General features: G+C 48.8%; 1 protein-coding gene across 1 annotated transcript in view; it reads right to left on the bottom strand.

The window, feature by feature from the left end:
• RRAS (RAS related) overlaps positions 1-15,496 on the bottom strand; it is a 153,689-nt gene that overhangs the window by 45,151 nt on the left and 93,042 nt on the right. Inside the window, exon 4 of the mRNA XM_078655281.1 lies at positions 9,198-9,306. Coding sequence (XP_078511407.1) covers positions 9,198-9,306 — 109 coding nt within the window. The remainder of the gene's footprint in view (positions 1-9,197; positions 9,307-15,496) is intronic.

The following is a 15,496-nucleotide window of genomic DNA, read 5'->3' as shown; positions in this document are numbered from 1 at the left end:
CTCCCCCCACCCCTATACCTCATGAAACCTTGAAGTACCTGTCGCGGCATGGGGAGCTTCGGGCCCAAAACATAGTGCCCAAAACCACCCATACCAATGGATCCCACTACACCCCCCAAACTAACGGGAACTACCCTTCGGGGCCGCCTCCCAACGTGAGAGGACAAGGCTGCCCATATGTCAACACCCCGAGCCCCAATGAACCACTAGTGACCTGTAACACGGTCAGGGCGAGGCAATCAGGCCTCACCAACAGCGCCCCACCTGAGACAAACCAATGTCTGGGTCTCACCACCCCTGGCGTTAGTTCCTCGGCCATCGCGGCAGTTGCTCCGGGCCTCTCGGATAGTCCACTGATGAAAAGAGAACTGACTTAGGAAATGGAGGTCTCATGATCATCAAAGCCCTTTCCCGGACTGATCAGTGTCGGACTGTACACCATCCCGCGGGGCGCCCCCGGAATGGGAGCGTCTCCGCGACCGAGATTTCCCGCGTCTTTTACCCCTAGTGGAGGAGTCACTCCTCTCCTGCGACGATCCACGTGATGGCCCTGGGTTCAGGCCCGGTTGGGCGTTCGGCCGGAGCCGGATAGTCTCATCCGTCCAACCATACACTGCCTCTGGAGTATCGAAAAAGTGAGTCTTGGACTGGAAAACGACGCGTAGACGGGCCGGGTAGAGCAGTGAATAAGGAATCTTCAAACCCCGGAGCTTGGCTTTCGCATCTTGGAAGGAGCGACGCTGCTGCTGCACTTGTCTGGTATAGTCCGGGAAAATCATGATCTTATGATTATCGAACAGCAACGCGTCCGTGGCCCTTGCTTCTCGAAGTATGGTATCCCTATCGTGAAAGTTGAGGATTTTTGCGATGATTGGGCGCGGTCGTTCTCCCACAGGCGGTTTCTGCATCAGGGCTCTGTGGGCCCGTTCGATCACAAAACAGCTCGAGAGGACATCTGGGGGGAGCCAACCTTCTAGCCAACGCGTCAAGAACGCATCTATGGGCCCCTTCTCGCAATCCTCCGGAAAGCCAATGAAGCGTAGATTATTCCTGCGCGCTCGCCCTTCTGCATCCTCAACTCGGAGTGCCAGACCCCTCTGAATCTTGTCCATCTCCGCCACTTTCTTCTTTAGGGCACCAACATCATCTTCCACTCCCGTGATCCTGGTTTCAGCCTCCGTGATGCGAGCAACCGCGTTTCGAAGGTCCTGGCGCAGAAGCATGACATCAGCCCCAACGGCCCCGATCTTGGCGTCCAGTGAGTCCCTGGATTGCGTGATGGCCGCCATCAGGGCCGCGTTGTCAGGTCCCGCGTTCTGGCTGCCACCCGAGGCTCCTGACCCCCCGCTGGGTCCGGTAAACTTGTCGATTGGACCTTGCTTGTTGGGTCCAGCGCCGCCCCCACCTCTTGTCATGATCCGGGGAAGTCGGGCGAACCCCTCCGCACCCGCAGTAAAGTAGACGTAGAATGCACTCGGGGGCTTAGCTGCACACCGCAGGTGGACACACCAAATCGGGGGGCACTCACAGTTCTCCGCGTGTCGCAGTCGGATCAGGCCACAGTCCACTCCTGGGCAGCAGGCGCGATCCCCAGGCTGGCGGGGATAGGCTGCACTGGACACTGCCTGCCACCAATCCACTGCCCAGCCAGCACAGCCGCAGGATCCGTAAAAGTCCAGTCGCAGAGGGGCCCTCGACCCCACGCGCCACTGACCACAGCGTCGGCTCCCCCGACAGAGAGCCAAAGACGGTTGCACCAGGCGGGGACCGCCAACCTCAAGGTCCCGGCGTCCAGAGGCCCAGCAGAGCACAGCACCACTCCGGTGTCCCCGGGGGCCAGGTCCCCCAGTCGTCACAGCAAAGGCAGTCCGGGGAGCCCTCCGTCACGTCCCCGGGAACCAGGCAGCCTCAGTCCCAGGCAAGGGAATTGTGCCTCCGGACCCACGCCACCAAAAGGGGGGGCCAACCCACAATGCAGATGGGCCGCAGTCACGGGGGGTCTCCCGTGGCACCCCCTCCTCACGACGAATGGCGTCCTGTGGCAAGAGCTCGGTCCACCAACCCCAGGGGCACCCAGCGCCGACTCACCACCTCCCAGGCGCGGGTCAGCTCAGCGTCTCCAAAATCGAGGCCCCGGCTTCTCGGGGTCAGCATAGGCCGCAGTGGTACCGGAGCTTCCAGGGGCCACCCCGGCGTGGGAGTCCGCTCCACTGGTCACCGCCGCAGCTCCTTTCACCTCCGGTGTCGCAGGCACCAATCAGGAAGGCTTCCCACCGGTCCGACCAGCGGCCGCCAGCCGATGCCTCGAAAATTGAGGTCCCGGCTCCGCCTGCCGGCCCCAGGCCGCACCACTCCACATCCGATGTCGGCTCACCAGAGCAGCCGGGGGGACAGCGCGCCTCACCGGACAGGTCCAGATGCTGCCAGGGACAATCGCCACTCAGGTAGGGCAGGTAGCGGGCTCGGGGGTCAGGATAAATGGTAGGATTGTGTCAGGGCAGGCGGGAGCTCTACAACGCTGCGACCGCCATCATCGCCCGGCAAGCCACACCCTCATTTTACTGCTCTTTTTAAAAGTGAAAATTGTAATAGGTTGCTAGTATTTAGTGGCAGGCTGTAAATCAAATCCACATACCTGCAAACACTGAGGTTATTTTAGCCCTTAACCCCGATCCGGGCCTGCACGCTCGGCAGCCAATCCCGGTGTGTGGAGGGCGGGGCAGAGACAGGCCACACTGGAAGGCGAGCGGTTAGCGCTCTAGACATTGTTCCTTCCTGGGCTATTTAGGTGGCGAGGAGGCATCGCTTTTCGCGGTAAGGAGGTGGTGGCAGCTTCTCCTAACCCCGCTTGGCGCTATCAATGTAACAGCTACGCTGTGCTTATGTAAAAATTACCTAATTCGCTCGAGATCGGAATTTTTAAATTGTGCTTATTTGCTTTTACTGCTCTTTTTAAAAGTGAAAATTGTGATAGGTTGCTAGTATTTAGTGGCACCCTGTAAATCAAATCCACATACCTGCAAACACTGAGGTTATTTTAGCCCTTAACCCCGATCCGGGCCTGCACGCTCGGCAGCCAATCCCGGTGTGTGGAGGGCGGGGCAGAGACAGGCCACACTGGAAGGCGAGCGGTTAGTGCTCTAGACATTGTTCCTTCCTGGGCTATTTAGGCGGCGAGGAGGCATCGCTTTTCGCGGTAAGGAGGTGGTGGCAGCTTCTCCTAACCCCGCTTGGCGCTATCAATGTAACAGCTACGCTGTGCTTATGTAAAAATTACCTAATTCGCTCGAGATCGGAATTTTTAAATTGTGTTTATTTGCTTTTACTGCTCTTTTTAAAAGTGAAAATTGTAATAGGTTGCTAGTATTTAGTGGCACGCTGTAAATCAAATCCACATACCTGCAAACATTGAGGTTATTTTAGCCCTTAACCCCGATCCGGGCTTGCACGCTCGGCAGCCAATCCCGGTGTGTGGAGGGCGGGGCAGAGAAAGGCCACACTGGAAGGCGAGCGGTTAGCGCTCTAGACATTGTTCCTTCCTGGGCTATTTAGCCTTTCGTCGGCTCCAGCGCGCAGCGTTGACGCGCAGGATGGCGCCTACTCCTGCGCCTAAGACGAGCCGAAGACCAGCCCGTCTGCGCCTGTCCGTGACAGGACGGGGCCAGGGGCAAGAGATTATGGCGCGGCCGCCACAAGACCATGCAATATCGAATACCATCCGAAGAACATATACCCCACAGGTATTACTAGAGCTACGCAACTGCATTCCAACTGTCTGTGACACTATCATAGAAACCCCCCTAGAGGGCCCTTTTGCCTGCCACAGATGTCATACTCAGTTCGACCTCTGTGTGGAGCAAAGAAGCCAATCACAGGAATTTGAAGTATTACAAGTCATAAGACGAGAAATAGCCCCTACAAATATCTCAGGAGATAACTCCATCTCGTGGAGCAAAAACATACTTTGTAATACCCGGTCACTAGTAAAGCATTCCATCCAGGTCTGGGATCTCATTTCTACTGAGGAACCAGACCTCTGCTTTCTAACAGAAACATGGCTTAAGCCCCATCTAGTTCCAGCAATCACACTGGGCGTCCCATTGGGATACAAGATAGCCAGGGTCGACCGCCCTAATAAAATTGGAGGGGGGTTGCAATTGTTTATAAGGAGGAACTGAATTTAGATATCCTTGAGGAAATTAGTAATCCTCAAATGGAACTACTCATTTTTAAACTCAGTCCCAACCCCAGAGAACAAAGGAGGGGGCGTTGCTGTATAGACCACCAGGCTCGATTGGGAATTTTCCTGTTGCATTAATAGAGGCTCTAGCACCATCTGTGCAAGACAATCAGGATTTTCTCCTGGTGGGGGACTTCAATGTCCATAGTGAGTCAGAGAAGTGTATGGAGGCAAGAACCCTTCTAATGGACCTAGACTCTCTAGGACTGAAGAAGATCAACCATGGTCCCACTCATGAGGCAGGCCACACTTTGGATTTAGTTATGTCCAACTCACCCTTAATTAAATGCATGCCACCCATCCAGGTAGAATGGACAGACCATTTTATTCTAGAGTTCCATACTGCCGTCAATGATAAGCCACGAAAGCAGAGTGCTCTGGCCTCCAAAAGGAGACCTTGGCATAAATTAACTACGGAAGCCTTTAGAGACAAGTACAAAGCTCCCCTGTTTAAACACACCACAGGAGACATAACAACGGAGCTGTACAGGTTTGAGGAGGCAGTTAGGGAAGCAATAAATATTACCATCCCACAGAAAGTATATAAACCTCGCCCAGCCAAAAGGCAAGAAATATGGTTTTCTGAAGAGCTAAGATCATTGAAACAAAACACCAGAAAACTGGAAAAACTGTGGAGACGTCTCGGAGGCTAGAAGATAAAGAACTCCACAGATCCTCTCTTAAGTTGTACCATAAGGCCATCAGGGCTGCTCGGAAAAATCATATCGCAGCACAACTAATAGAGGCTGGGAAAGATTCTAGAGTTCTGTATAACATCCTACAAACCTTTACCAGACCGGTAGCCTGTGAGACTGTAGAGGTTGCCACTCAAGATCTGTGCAATGACATCTCTGTTTTCTTTATGAAGAAGATAGAGACTATTTATGAAAGGATAATGGCCTCAAATATGGCTGGGGGAATGGATAACAACAACAGCTTCCAGACTGATGTACAATTTGGGCAATCTACTCAATGCCTCACCAATTTTCCTCCTATCTCCTTAGAGGAGGTAAACGCATTGGTTGCCCAAATAAAGAGCGGTAGTCCTTATGACAGCATCTCTGCCCGTATCTTGCCTAGGCTGGTAGAAGTTCTTGGGCCAGATATCCAGAACTTGGTCAACCTCTCTCTTTGTACAGGGGAGGTTCCAACTGACTGGAAGAGGGCGCTAGTGAGACCACTGAGGAAAAACACTCCCATTCCTTGGACGGTGCTGGCGAATTTAAGACCTATTTCTCTTCTTCCCTTTTTGGGGAAAATTATAGAGAAACATGTAAACCGCCACTTGTCAAACTACACTGAATTAGTAGGTGGTTTAGATCCATCCCAGTCAGGCTTTAGGCCAAGACACAGTACTGAGACCACCTTGCTGTCAGTCGCAGACGATCTACGCATGTTCCAGGATAAAGGCCATTCTGTTATCCTGGTTCTGTTAGATCTGTCTGCGGCGTTTGACACCGTGTCACATAACATCATGACCACCAGGCTAGCTAACATCGGCCTGGAAGGCAAGGCGCTGGCCTGGCTGAGGAGTTTCCTGACAGGTCGCACCCAAAGGGTTACCCTGGGTGCCCACCGGTCAGAGGAGTTGGGGATCTCTAAGGGGGTGCCACAGGGCTCTTGTCTGAGCCCTACTCTTTTTAATATCTATGTGGCCCCCCTAGCCAACATCATGAGATCCCATGGGTTCATCCCGGTGTCATACGCGGATGACACCCAACTCCTCTTTCCTTTTAAAACCCTTACGGTGGAGGTCAGGTACTCCTTTGCTCAGGGGATGAAGGCGGTGGCACACTGGATGGCATCTAACTTCCTGCAGTGTAATGTTGCTAAGACGGAGGTGATGCTGTTCGGTGAGGCTAAACTTCTGTGGACCCCTGACTGGTGGCCTCAAGATCTGGGCCCGGTCCCGGAGCCCAAGCAGGTAGTGAAAAACCTCGGCGCCTGGCTAGATCAGGAGCTCTCCTTAAAACAACATGGCAATCAAGTGATGGGCTCTTGTTTTCATATTATTGGGATGCTAAGGAAGGTATTTCCTCTGCTACCAGACTCTACTAGGAGAACTCTGGTGCAGGCTCTAGTATTGAGTCGCCTGGATTACTGCAATGGACTGTTGCTGTCAGCAAATGAAGCAGTAATTTCCAGGCTCCAGGTGATACAAAATACTGCTGCCCGCCTGGTTCTAAACCGACCCCCTCGCACCCCGTCTAAACCTCTTCTGAAAAAGCTGCATTGGTTGTCTATCAAACAGAGGGTGAAGTTTAAGACCTGCTGCATAATGCACAAAAGTTTACAGGGGAAGGGCCCGGCATACCTGACCAATAAATTCTCCCGGTACATACCTACACGCTCCCTGAGATCTAGTGAGCAGGCCTTGCTTCACGTTCCAAGAGCAAAAAAAGCAAGACAAGGAGAAAGAGCCCTCTCAATTGCTGGCTCAACTCTGTGGAATAGCCTCCCACTAACCCTGAGATTGTGCAAGGATCACCTCCCATTTAGGAAACAACTGAAAACTTTCCTATTTCAAAACTGAATAATAACATCTATGGCCAGGATCTGCTAGTTTGCTTTTTTAGCTGCCAAAGGCGCGGAGATACTCCTTCGGGAGGTGATCCTAGCGCGATACAAACACGCAAATAAATAAAAATAAAATAAATAAATATCTCTGGCATTGAGGGTGTTTTGGAGGACTTTTAAGTTTGTGCTTTGCAGTCATGCACTCTTTCAGTGCCTTTTTCTGCAACTCCTATCCTTCAAGGTCTACAACACTCTCCTCAATGTTTGACCCTTTCCCCTGCATCACCTCAGTTTCATCTGGGTTTTCCTTGTCACTTGAGAGCCCCAGGTCCCTGAAAAATGGCTGTTTTATCTATGTCTTCTGCATTATGGCGTAGTGTGCCCACCTTTGTTCTCCTTCACATTAAGGGTATTGCGTAGTAACCCTTCGACCTTGTGGTCACTGAGCAGGCAGAGATGGTATACTTTGTGACTGTTCTTATGTGCAAGTTGGATGTGGCTTTTTGGGCAAAATCTAAAGGATGAATTGTTTTCAGTTGTTATGAAGACACCAGCACCTCTGCCTCTAGCCATACATCTGACCCACATGATCCTAGTCTCACTTAAAACCCTGAGCTTTCAATCCTTCTCGTTTTTTTCAGTTCCCCTCAACATCTGCTGTCGATCAAGCTGTGGGGCATATGTAGGTAGGCGTTTGCGAATCGCAAATGCCGAAATTCGTCGAATTTTGGCGTTTGCGAATCGCAAACAGCGTTTTGATATGTAAGTGCCACTTAGCAAAATAAGGAATCGCAAAAATTGAGATTCCTTATTTTGCTCAAGCATTTAAGGAATCGCAATTTTGCCATTCCTTAAATGCTATGTAGGGGTGCTTTTAAAATTGCGATTTTGTAGATGGTATTTTGTGATTTCCTGTCAAAATGCATTTAAAAAAAAAAAATATCAAAGTGCCATGTGGCGCACAGACATGCCCTTAGGGCATGTCTGTGCGCCACATGTGCTTACAGGCACATTCCAGGGGTGCAACAGGTGTCCTTTGGACACCCTGGCACCCTTGGAATTGCGATTTTCTCATAGAAAATTGCAACTTGAGAATGTATCCCCATTCATTCCTACGGGCCTCTTGGCCCATAGGAATGAATGGGACACTCATTCCTTAATTGCGATTCGTAATTTGCTAATCGCAATTTAGGAATGTTAGAGATTCGCAAAAAAATTGCGAATTATTACCTACATTCCATTTTGCAATTCTCAAATAGCGATTCCTTAAAAATCGCTATTTGAGAATCGCAAAATGGAAATTACCTACATATGCCCCTGTGTTCCCAATCTTTTCCGCTCCTTCTTTCAGAGCTTTTCTGTGTCATTTCCTTTTATTATGCCGAACTGCGACCTTGATCGCACTTCTGAACCCAATGGTGAGTTATGGGTGTATATTCTGATGTCACAAGGAGATGGATATTCCCGGCAAATGATCGACACAGCGGAAAAAAAGAGAGAAGGGGGAAAGAAAATTCCAGACACAACCAGTAGATTGCGGAATAATGCACAGCATGCGAATCCAGAAAAGGTTCACACTGCCAAGTAAAGAGTTTTATTTAAAGTGTGAGTGTTATAGAGACCCTACTTGCGCATCCTGTCCATATGCCGATTACAAACAATAATGCATTGTGCATCAATGTATGGAATGCCAAATATCTGCTTAGTGATTTTCAATGAATGTTTCCTACAAACACTATTAGACTGTCGTTTCCCCTATTACATTCAAAAGAAAGGCAGTAAATAATAACCCACACTTTATTGAATCTTAGTTCTGTCAAATTATTACCATGATACTTTTCTTGCATCAAATTTAATAATTCAGCAGGATTTTCTGCTTACTGTTGAGGCTATTAAGCTCTTGTTACAGACAGCCTAGGTGAAACACAGCTTTTATCCTCCACTTTTAGAAAGAGTTATCAATATCTAACCAGTAGCATAGAATGCATGTTCAACTAGAACCGAGTCAAGTTACAAAAATAGCAGTTTGTTGCTGGATATACCACCAAACAGTTAATAAACAACATGCAAAATGAGCAGGCTTAACACAATGTATGCTCTTCACTTAGGCGAGGGAATCCAGTTATTCATTTTGATGAGGCTTGGACTATCGACTATATGTGTGAAGGCGATACCCTCTGGTTTCTAATGATATAGTAGATGAAAAAGAAGTGGTTTACTGCGAACAGTTGACAAATACAGGGAGTGCAGGGACCCTAGGTGTTAAGATAGTACTAAGAAGTGAGATTTGTATATTAGTTAGTAAGCACGGGAGTTCTTCATTAGGAACTCTAACATATTATTTTGCAGAGCTGTACTTTTAGTCATAAGGTTTCTGCTTTTCTAGCAAGCCTAGGTCTTAAGAGCCCATCTTAAAATATCTTCTTACACAGTAATTTACCTGTCTCTGTAGGTCCAAGTCTGCCTTATTGCCAACGAGGATCATGGGAAACTCGTCTCGGTCCTTTACTCTCAGGATCTGTGTGTGAAACTTGCTGATTTCATTGAAACTGAAAAGAAAAGAATGAGAAATGCTGTGAGACTACATTATGCATGTTGGTGACAGTCCCTCACCGGTCTCCAATATGCAGCTCCCGCCCCCACCCCAGCAAAACAAAAAGCAATCAAGCATGTACTCAAACAAATGACCCTTGTCCACCTCAGCCACACAAGCAATTCAAGCCCACCTCAGCAAAACAAGAAGCTCTCAACCCTTTCATCAAAACATCAGTCACCAGTTTTACTCAAGCAAGTGGCCTTCTCTGGTCTCCAAATGAGTCCCTGTCTCTACCTTACCTTCCAGCACCCAGCTCCCACACTCTCACTTGAGGATTCTGGTCCTCCATGCCTATTCCAGTTCACACGGTTTATTCAACGGATCCATTTATTGCAGGCAATGGTTTAATGATTCAGTTTGAGGGTGATATTCAGGCCTAAACTGCGAGATCCATAATTGCCCTATATGGTGTGTGTGTAAATATGTGGAAAGTGTTGCTTACACTGTAAGCATATGTTTGTTGCATGTAGTGCTGTAGATTCACATGCTCTGCATAATTCTGCCATCTAGTGTTGGACTCAGACGTTGAGTCACTGGTTGTATTGTGGCTCCACCATTTGTGCGCAGGGGCACCTAATCCATGTTAAAGTGTTTTTCATACGGTGGGGGAGCGTATGTATTGAGTGGTGAGTGAAGGTAGCACGGTGACTTTCAGAGGTAGAAATAGGTTCCAGTAGGAGATATCTGCTGATGAGACAGGCTCCAGGGAAGAGGGTGGGCGCATCTTAAAGTACTACGCTCTGCGAAGAGATGCTCGCAGGATAAGTAATATTTTCTATTCGTAGCATGTGTGGTTGTAGATACACATGCTCTGCAATGACTGTAAAGTAGTACATTCTGTAAGCGCTGGTTAACCCGCGGATGGTACAGATGTCTGGGACAAAGTTCTTAGTGTTGTCAGGCCAACTATAGCCTATTGGTATGCTAAGGTAGTCACACAATAGTGTGCGATAAATCTGTAAAGGGTTAACCAGATGGCCACTTTGCATGTGTCAGCTGTCGGTTCTGCTTTTTTTTACAGGTCGAGTGTGCCAAGAGGGGAGAGTTAGGGTTTTCTTCACTTTGTGGTAGCAGGCCTGGGTGCACTTGACAATCTACATAGCTGTGGCAGCCTCAGAGGGGATGGCCTTGTGGGGCTTGGCCAAGACTACAAAGAGGTGCATGGACTTTCGGAAGGGCTTACTTCCATTGATACAGTACCTGAGAGTCCGGTTAACGTCTAGAGCATGAAGGGCTCTCTCTGCTACAGAGTGTGGCTGCAGAAAGAAGACTCGGAGCTCTATAATCTGACCGATGTGGAAAGGTGATAGGATTAGTTCTGAGGACAACCCTTTCCCTGAATGAAAGGCTCTTGCAGGGTAAGTGTTCACAGCTCACAGATGGGTCTGAGCGAAGCTATGGCTAGGAGGAAGGCCAACTTCCATGAAAGGAACTGTAATGGGCAAAAGTGCAGGGTTACCGAAGGGGGAAACCATGAGCCAAGTGACCACAACATTAAGGTTCCATGAAGGGGCCACCTTGGGAGGATTCTTGAGGCCCTACATAAATGCCTCAGTGATAGGAATACTAAATAATGATAATGTTCTCTGTTTTGCATGTAGGCAGCAATAGCTGCCATGTATAGGCAAGTCCTGACTTTTGTGGGTGTAAAAGATAACAAATGATGTTCTGTACAGTAGGTTTTCCAGTTGCTTAGGGATGCAACGGTTGCCAAATGTTGCAGTACAACACACACGGGTAGTAGGTCTGCTGGCTTCACAGAGGATAGCCATGCACTCCTGCGGTAGGCTAAGATAACCAAGCTGTAGTATCTCAGGTGCCGGATTGCTAATTTGAGCTGTTGTGGAGCTTCTCGAGGGGGCTCACGGACATCTCAAGGAGTATGGAGTACCAAAGCTGAGTGACCCATATGGGAGCCACTAGGATGAGTGTGAATGAAGTTTGCCGCAGTTTACTAACCATGTACGAAAGGAATAGTGGAGGACGAAAATCAAAGGCAAATATCCAGAGTTTATCCTTAGACCATTGCCCATTGGCAGTTGATACCTAGAGGCGAAGTTTGGGCATTTTCTTGTTAATAGGTGGTGAACTGGTCTATCTATGTGTCACATGGACAGTAGAAGTAAGGGAGTAGCACTTGTAGGTGGGGTTCACACTCATGGACTTGCTGATGTGTCCTGCTGAGCAGGTCAGCAAAGTCAATATCTACCCCATGAAGGTACTCTGCCAGGAAGTGTATGCGGATGGCTCAGTGCAAAATGTGTTACAATAGTGCATACAACTGGGGAAAGTGCATACCGCTTTGCTTCTGTAGGTAATACATGCCAGTCATATCTTTTTTAATAAGGACTAGTTTTCCCTGAATGGCCTGAAAGAAGGTTTTGAGAGCTACCTGTATGGCCAGGAGCGCGACGTAGTTGATGTGGGCCCCTGCCATTAAGGGGACCACTCCCTGTACTGTCTTGTCTGCTAGATGCGACCCCCAGCCTAAAAGAATCATGTCCTTGGTAATGATCAACTCCAGGACTTTACTTGACCTACAGCAGGTATAAATTCCTGTACATGTACAATGTGTGTCTTTTGCTTTCTTACTCTAAGTGCGCCGGGTATGTCCAGACGTGGGTCCCGGGCACACTGTGCCACTGGATTCAAGCTATCCTGTCTGAAGAGGGGTGAAACCCCGAAACTGGTCCTAGGATGTTTTTTTCCCGTCCAGGGAGGACCTGGCTTGGCAGTTCGGGCTGGACTGTTCCCATGAGGCACAGGGTCAAGACTGATTTGCATATGGCCAGGTCTAAACTGGGATGGCATGGTGAGCAAAAGAATCATGGATTTAACCCAGATGTCTTGACTGGGGGTGAATGTTTTGATTTGTTCTGCATTCCATCCATCAATCTGCTAGAACTTCTAAACACAAGAATGGGTTTATCTGGAACTGTTCTCAAGTGGTTCACTTCCTTTCTTCACAACAGGTCGCAGAAATTCAAGAGCAACAACCTGATGTCCTCGCCAATACCTGTAACGCTAGGCGTCCCCCAGGGCTCCTCTTTATCCCCAACTCTGTTCAACCTAGTCATGGAACCACTCACCACCTTGCTACAAGCATCCAATGTACACTTTCACATGTACGCCGATGACACCCAACTTTATCTCAAATTGCAATCCCCCAATGACATCCTGCTCCTGAACTCAACAATCAGATTCAGCCAATCCTGGCTTGCCAATAATCACCTCAAACTCAATGCCCTGAAAACAGAGTTCCTTCTGATCTCACCTCCAGCTAAGATCTCCACCACTCAAACCTGGCTTAAACACCTAACTGCACTCAATGTCCAACCCATCATCGTGGACTCAGCAAAATCTTTAGGCATAACACTCGACACCAATCTCAACATGCAGCAACATATCAGCAAAGCAACTAAGGGAGCGAACTTCCTGATCAATACTCTGAGGAAACTTAAACCCTTCCTCCCAGCCAAAGACTTCCAAACCGCAGTACAAGCAATTGTCATCCCCAGAATTGAATACGGTAGCACTGCCCTATGCGGACTCCCCCTAACCACAACCGCACCACTAAGAGCTTCCCTAAACACTGCAGCGAGACTCATCACTGGGTCAAAAAAGCACTCCCACATTACCCCTGACTTAAAAACCCTGAACTGGCTGCCATTTGAAGCCAGAATACACCTGAAAATAGCCTGCATGACACACAAGGCGGTTCACCTAAAATCACCCGGCTACCTCGCCCAGAAACTGACAATCTCTGGCGGAACCAGAAACACTAGAGGCACAAACAATCTTCTGTTGAAACCGCGAAGATTCCGGAAGGAAAAAACATATAAGCGCTCCTTCTCGGGTATGGCACCTAGGATCTGGAACTCACTCCCTTCAGAAACCAGGCGTATCTCTTCCACTATACTCTTTAAAAAAGAAGTAAAATCTATCCTCATGGCTAAATACACTTGAACCAGTATCTAGAACTCTGTTAACACTCGACACCGATCGATCTGTACTACATGCCTGACCCCTTTGCCTACTGGTATGAGTTGTCTCATTGCTCACATGATTGGCTTTGCAGTCACCCATGTGTACTGTTTGATTTACTGACTTATCTATCTGAATATGCCCCCTCATATACCCCTTTATGTAACCTATGTGTACTGTTTGATTTATTGATTTATCTATCTGAATATGCCCCCTCATATACCCCTCTATGTAACGTATTTGTACTGTTTTGACCTACTGATTTATTTGTATGATTACTCCCCCTCATGTACCCCTCTATGTAAAGCGCTCTGATATCTGCAAAGATCTTGTCCGCGCTATATAAAACTTTTAAAATAAATAAATAAATAAATAAATCAATTGTGTGTCTTTTGCTTTCTCGCCCTAAGTGCGCTGTGTATGCCCAGACGTGGGTCCCCGGCTCACTGTGCCACTGGATTCAAGCTATCATGGCTGAAGAGGGGTGAAAACCCCGAAACCGGTCCTAGGATGCTTGCTTCTAGTACAGGGAGGACCTGGCTTGGCAGTTCAGGCTGGACTGTTCCCATGACGATTCAGAAAAGGGGTGGTGATGAACAGAGTGTCTGAATTAAGCAGACCACTCTTACCCAGTCCAAAGATCAGGGCTTGATCCATCACCGTTATTTAGCTCACTGCCCCATCCCAGCTCAGAACCTGGCTATATGCAAATTAGTCTGTCCCTGGCCCTGTGCATCATGGGAACAGGGCAGACCAAACTACCAAGCCAATTCTTCACCAGAAAGGAGACAAGCTACCGGGGACCGGTTTCTGGCATTTCAGCCTCGTCGGCCCGGCTTGCTTGAATCCTGATGGAGCAGTGAGCAAGGGACTCATGTCTGAGTATACCCTGCCACACCTATAGTGGCCAAAAACGATTCAGAAAAGGGGTGGTGATGAACAGAGTGTCTGAATTAAGCAGACCACTCTTACCCAGTCCAAAGATCAGGGCTTGATCCATCACCGTTATTTAGCTCACTGCCCCATCCCAGCTCAGAACCTGGCTATATGCAAATTAGTCTGTCCCTGGCCCAGTGCATCATGGGAACAGGGCAGACCAAACTACCAAGCCAATTCTTCACCAGAAAGGAGACAAGCTACCGGGGACCGGTTTCTGGCATTTCAGCCTCGTCGGCCCGGCTTGCTTGAATCCTGATGGAGCAGTGAGCAAGGGACTCATGTCTGAGTATACCCTGCCACACCTATAGTGGCCAAAAACGATTCAGAAAAGGGGTGGTGATGAACAGAGTGTCTGAATTAAGCAGACCACTCTTACCCAGTCCAAAGATCAGGGCTTGATCCATCACCGTTATTTAGCTCACTGCCCAACGGTGTTGGATCTAGCCCTGATCTCTTGACTGGGTGAGAGTATTCTGCTTAATTCAGAGACTCTGTCCATCACCACCCCTTGCTGTAAATAATTTTGTCCACCCTAAGCGTGGATGGGTATACTCAGATGTGAGTCCCTTGCTCATTGCACCATCAGGATTCAAGCAAGCCGGGCCGAAGACGGCTGAAATGCCAGAAACCGGTCCCCGGAAGCTTGTTTCCTTCCCAGTGTAAGAATTGGCTTTTGTAGTCTGGTCTGCCCTGTTCCCATGATGCACTGGGCCAGGGACAGACTAATTTGCATACAGCCAGGTTCTGAAACTGGGATGGTGCAATGAGCTAAAAAACGGTGTTGGATCTAGCCCTGATCTCTTGACTGGGTGAGAGTATTCTGCTTAATTCAGAGACTCTGTCCATCACCACCCCTTGTTGTAAATAATTTTGTCCACCCTAAGCGTGGAAGGGTATACTCAGATGTGAGTCCCTTGCTCATTGCACCATCAGGATTCAAGCAAGCCGGGCCGAAGACGGCTGAAATGCCAGAAACCGGTCCCCGGAAGCTTGTTTCCTTCCCAGTGTAAGAATTGGCTTTTGTAGTCTGGTCTGCCCTGTTCCCATGATGCACTGGGCCAGGGACAGACTAATTTGCATACAGCCAGGTTCTGAAACTGGGATGGTGCAATGAGCTAAAAAACGGTGTTGGATCTAGCCCTGATCTCTTGACTGGGTGAGAGTATTCTGCTTAATTCAGAGACTCTGTCCATCACCACCCCTTGTTGTAAATAATTTTG

Source organism: Lissotriton helveticus, chromosome 7 (genome assembly GCF_964261635.1).
Source record: "Lissotriton helveticus chromosome 7, aLisHel1.1, whole genome shotgun sequence".
NCBI lineage: Eukaryota > Metazoa > Chordata > Amphibia > Caudata > Salamandridae > Lissotriton > Lissotriton helveticus.
This window is presented reverse-complemented; position numbering and strand designations above follow the sequence as displayed.